Below are 6,000 nucleotides of genomic sequence, written 5' to 3' on the forward strand. Positions count from 1 at the left end.
GAGATTTGTCACTTTCAGATTTGCATATTTAACAAGTCAACAGAAAAGCATACAAGGTGAGATGCAAATTTTTTAATTTGCTGAGGAGGTGTTTATTAATTTTAAATACCTTGAATGAACTTTTGACAGCAAAGTATGCTGGTCAAGTTGCAGCTGCTGACTGACTGAAGCTAATTTGGTACATAAAGTGCATCATATATCATTGGTATTTTATATGATAGACCGACACAAAGTAGGGCATAACTTTGAACAGAAGTTTAAAAGTTATGTCTTCCAGTAATTTTCTTCCTGGAAAAAAGACACATTTTCAGATTTCTCACAAGATAAAAAGTCTGCTGTGTAGTTCTATTCAGTCTTCTTGAGTCAGTATTTGTCTCTACCAGCTTTGCTTACTACAAGAGAAACTTATTTTCCTGCAGATTTATTTTTGTAGCTGAGTATTTGTTTCTTTTTTTTTTGACTGGATAGAGAGCATTCTGCAAACATAAATTTTCATGTCCTGCAAAAGATTAATTCCATGTGGGTGAGAGCTTGGATTTGACTATTCTAACACATGAATATTAATTGATCTAAACAATTTTACTGTTGTTCTAGCTGTATGTTTAAAGTTGTTTTCCGGCTGGAAGGTAAACTGCAGGCCCGATCTTAAGCCTTTTGCTGACTCTGTAATTTCCCAGTTTCTGCGAAGATAAAAGTATATTCACACCAAACCCACAGTGAAGTGTAGTCCAAAGAACTGCTCCTCACTGTGGGTATGGTGTATTCAGGCCAATGCGCATTGTTACTCGTTTGTCAGATATTTAATTTTACAATTAAGCCAAAACCATACTTTGCTTCATAAGACCAGATCACTTTGTCCACTTTTGTGCTGTGTTATCAACATGGCTAGTTGGTAACTTAGAAATTGGATTTTCATGGCTTTTATGGCCACTCTTCCACCAACAGTAGATTTATTGTCTGCAAAACTAACAGCTATCCCGTCAACAGATTCTCCCATACTAGTTCTAAAACTCTGCAGCCTCTTGGCTGCTTCTTCTTTTAATGCTTTCCTCGCTCACAAGTCAGTTAGGTTGCATCTCATCTGACAAACTTCAGAGGTTTTCAAGGAACAGATGTAATTGTACAAAGACTACTTTGCACACTGATGGACTCTATTTACTATAAGAATAATGAGAAACCTTTTATACAATATGTTTTTAAGTATTTCATTGTTAGGATTGTCATTTATAATGTTTTAATAGCACAAAATGTAAGCTTTTTATAAATCCAATCTTGGGACCAACGGTTCATGTGTCATCTCAAACCATTACAACTGATTAATCTCGTATATTATTACTAAAAAGGTCTGGAGGAATGACAACATTTGCTGACATTTACCATGCAATGAGTGGTGTTGCCTTCTGGAGTCTCGAGCCTGAGGGGCAGATGGACCTCTGCGATGTTATTCAGGTGCTCCTCTGAGGACTGCATCATTTCTTGCTTAAAAACTGATGGAGTCATCTGCAATCACACAACAGGGTCTATTATCCAGTCTGCACTGGCTGTCTCTTTATTGTCAGATCAAACACCAGTAATGAAAAAGCTTAGTTCGGTGAGAGCAATCAACCATATTTTGTGGTTAAAACCTAAGCTACACAATCTGATGGCACCTCCTTATCAGTGCACCAGAGACAAAGAAACATCTAACTGCACTTAGCCCATTTCAGGGGTAGGTCAAAAAGGAATTTCAGCTGGATTAATAATGTAGCAGGAAGTCTTATGATAAATGCAATATTTAACAGCTGACAGGTTTGGATTCATGAAACACTGCTCAGAAGCAATTAAGCTGCTTTAGAGAAGGAAGGAAAGGAGTTAAATAATACGATTGAGTGGAAATTTAATTTATTCCACAAAATTAGCAGAGGGGGCTACCCAAAAGTCATATTATTAATATACAAAATGCTTTCAGTTCGGTACTTCTGAGTTTGTATTCTCTTTCATAGATGGTGACGTTGATGGTGCTTTGCTACCTTAACTTTGTTTTCTTTCTCTTCTGTCTTTTTTCAGTTCTTTCAACCCCAAGCTTCTCACAGCAGACAACCAATAATACAAAGCTGGGTTCTGCTGAAGGTTTTTTCCTGCTAAAAGAAGTCACTCTTTTCCACTTGCTTGCTTGGGAGAAGTGAACGCATGAAAGTGAAAGACTCAACGCATTTAACCAGACTTTTCAAGGTACGTTAATTCAGTTTAACTGTATTATTTTATACAAAAAACTACATCGGAGGGAAGTAAATGTAATCAAATTTTCCTGAATTGTACTTTTTATGTACACCAATAACATCCCTTGTAACAGTGGAGGTATGGCATTTCATAAATATGCAATTGCCACAGATCTGGTTGGACCCTTAATTGGCAGTGATGGTTGTTCATTTACCAACTTGTTCTTAATAAACTGTTTTCTTTAGCATTCGTTAGAGGCTCAATATCTCAAAAGGCTATTAAGTTGTGACGTAAGGGCAAAGGTAAAATAGGACATAAATTGTTCCAGCCAACCACATCCAGAGTCGGATGCTGAAACAGCTTTAGCTATTTAACTACCTGAAAATCTGAATACAGAGAGACATGTTTAGTTGAATATGGATCTCACGTCAATCTGAGAGCATTCATAAAAGAAGCAGGATAAAGCACAGGCATAAAATTGCCACTGCAGTCAAGGATTGATTTTTGTTTCCTATAAGGAGCCAAACTAATTATTAGGGCAATTGGTCATTTGAAGAAGGTTCTTTAAAAGCATTGGACAATATCCAAAATGCAGTTCACTGATTACAGTGAGCATGAGAACTCATCAGAAAAACCCATCTTAAAATTTTGGAGTTTTTTTTTTTTTTTTTTTTTACTTTTGATGTTGCTATTGATAAATAAAGCACACAGAAACAGCAGGATCTGCTCACCCGTCTTGGCTTGTCGTCCTTTGCGAGGACTTTCTCTTTGCGAAGCTTAGAGATCAACTGCTGAAGCTGAACTGCTTTCATTTTGAATGAACTCTGTAGAACAATCACCTGAGAAAAAAAAACATGGTTTATGTTACTTAATTCTTGCAAAACAATTTGTAACACATAGCAAGATGAATTCCAGCTAATCCGCAGCAGAGACTCTCCAGGGAGATTAACGCAGCACAGAAAATAATTAGCCGCTCTCCCAACCCCAGACCTTTTAAAATATAAATATTTGCCTACTACCTCTTAAGAACTGGAAAAGTGTATGTATATTTGTTGCCTTGTGTAGATAGTACAATTTTCAAACTACGAATAACCAGACACACGAGCACTTATTTTTCCTGTATCAGCTACACACTAAGCAGTATAGAGGTGTAATATCTCATGTCACCTCCTGATTAATACAAATGATTGTTTTTAATTTCGGCTGCAAGCAACATTTCTTCATAAAATTATAGCTTCAAACTATAGGCTGAGTCACAGGTGCTGTAAATGTTTTAGAATTAAGCACACAAAAAAACGTCTTTGTTGTGCTAATGTAAGAACGTAATATATTGAAATAAGCTACTACCGCAAAATTTAAGCATTTATATCAACAGAAAAGTTAAGCGTTCTGCCAAAAAATGTGTATAAAAATTTGCTTTTTAAAAATATACAGAAAGACAAAATGGTTTTAACTATTTGTTGTGGTCCTCTTGTGCTATCTGTAACAAACGTTGACTTAAATCGAGTTGTTCACCACCATACACAAACTTCTCGAACATTTTTCAACAAAACAACGCAAAATTAGCGTAATACTAACACATGAAATAAAATGTGTGCCAACAAAAGAAATTGTTTCAACAAACTCTTACCACCGTGTAAGAAACTTCATTTTTACAAAAAACACGCCAGCTGAAATTGATGTTGGTTTAGTCTGTATCAATGGCAACGGCTTTAGCCGTACGTCCAGTAAACTCCTTCCCGATTGGCTGGTAGACCAAATAGTTTCAATCTGTTTCTATGGCGTCGTTGTTCAGTAGTAGACATACGTCAGGGCGTTCGCCATATTGAGAGAGGCAAGATCGTTTAGCAATACAAATATGCTTGAATAAATGAATCAAATCTGTAATTGATCAAATACTTTATATAATTAATGAAACCTTTTACGTCAAATTGCTGTCAACTGAAAGTTAAGAGTCATGTTATCACGTAATTTTATCCATGTGTTTTAGCACAGGAATAAAATGTGCTAAAGTACATTTTATTAGTGTCTATAAACTCACGTATTCTACCCTTGGAGAGTTAAAAAACAAATTTTCTTTCAGATGTACTGTCCATTTTGTGGAACTGCCGCCATAAATTCTGCAGACTTTTGTTGTCAATGTGGCAGAAACATAAAATTTGTCCAAGATCATGCAAACAAAGCCCAAGATGAGAGGAACACTACCACTGCAACTCCCGATGTTCAACCAAGCACCAGCACAGGTAAACCGAAGCATGGGGGGGGGGGTTTCAGCATGCTTAAGTGTTAGCACTTTAAACCATCTGCAGATGCAGGTACGATCATTGCAGTATTGATCGTACCTGCAATTAATAATTAATGCATTTAAATTATAACTAAAGTGCCAATCGTGTATTTTTTTATTACGAAATTCAGGTGTAGAGTGTTTCATGAACTTTAGAGCTATAAAAGAGAGGGAAAGAAAGAATTTTTTTAACCAAGAAGCATCAAGACAAAGCACAGAAGGGAAATAAACTGAAGGTATGCCTTTAATTTAGTGCAAACACAAACTGGAAATTACATACTTCATCAAATAATTTAATTTGATTGATTAAATTTTGTCTCTCCCCAGATTAATGTTGGGCTTATGAGGATGCAGGGAGATTCCCTTAAGACAGTGAGAGGGAAGTTCCTTCCAGTTGAGATTCACCCTGAGTGGGCATCGGAACAAGTGCTTGCTGCTGCTGTAAAGAAGCAAAAGGATTTTAACATAGACCTGAGAGATTGTGCCCATGTCTTGTTGTATCCTGATGCAAGGGAGGTTAAGAACATCCCAGGAACAGACATTCCTTTCACAGTGCAAAAGTACAAGGAGGCAATTGGAAAGCCTTACCAAAGAGTGACACTTTACATTTGCCCTGTTGAGGACTTTGCAAAAAGCTGTAAGTGCTTTTGATCTACATTCCAAATAGTTTGAAGATCAATTTTGCTATAGTCTTATAGTTAAAATGGCAAAATTTCCTCCTATATCCAGAATTCTGTACAAGATTAATTCAAGTTATGATGTAGTATATTTTAACTGTACTGTAAGGAAGAAAAATAATTTTCCTCTTTACAAAACCTACCTCCCTTTTGTAAAGAATGATGTACAAACATACATTTTATTAATTGCAAAATTTAGCCTTGCAAAAGAAAATGTATTATTTATAGTATAGATTTATAGTATATTTCTTTTCACTGGGTGGATGGATAAAGAAATCTGAATATACTGCTAATTGTACAAATTTCTACTTGTACATCTGTTACGACTGGCTCAGGGTTGTAACAAAAACAATAGACCATGCCGTGGTTAAAGTGCATACAAATGAATATTTATTAACAAAAACAACAATGGATTGTGGATATCAGTATCAGTGGTGTAATGCAAATACTTGGATGTGTTGTATGAGTGCATATGGAAGTGTTGAGGTGCCAAAACAAAGACAAACTCAAAAGTGCAACAGGAGGGGAGCTAAGGCCTGGCCACCAAACATCCCAGCGGCAGAGTGGACGCTGAGGCGACAAGCGACCCAGAAGACGGAGACAGCCAGGTCAAAGTACTCTGCACTCCCAATCACTGGATCTGAGACACCTGCAAAGGGGAGGAGCACAAGGACGGACAACAAGACACTTGCAGCCCAGCTTACAAGGCCCAGGGCCGTAACAACAACTTATACTAAAATGTTCTTGTTAACATGTTTATGAAGAATTCCTATGCAACTAAACAATTTGTGGAATTACATAAAAAAATAATTAAAATAAATGTCAAAATAATTATTGCTT

General features: G+C 36.4%; 1 protein-coding gene across 1 annotated transcript in view; it reads right to left on the reverse strand.

Moving 5' to 3' along the window:
* Positions 1-3,913, reverse strand: part of LOC106937647 (hydrocephalus-inducing protein-like) — an 86,399-nt gene extending 82,486 nt beyond the window's left edge. Inside the window, 3 exon segments of the mRNA XM_015019269.1 lie at positions 1,378-1,500; positions 2,931-3,038; positions 3,830-3,913. Coding sequence (XP_014874755.1) covers positions 1,378-1,500; positions 2,931-3,011 — 204 coding nt within the window. The 5' untranslated portion in view covers positions 3,012-3,038; positions 3,830-3,913.
* Between the last annotated feature and the right edge of the window lie 2,087 nt (positions 3,914-6,000).

Source organism: Poecilia latipinna, unplaced genomic scaffold (genome assembly GCF_001443285.1).
Source record: "Poecilia latipinna isolate Pla-1442-1.1 unplaced genomic scaffold, P_latipinna-1.0 Scaffold2399, whole genome shotgun sequence".
Taxonomy (NCBI): domain Eukaryota; kingdom Metazoa; phylum Chordata; class Actinopteri; order Cyprinodontiformes; family Poeciliidae; genus Poecilia; species Poecilia latipinna.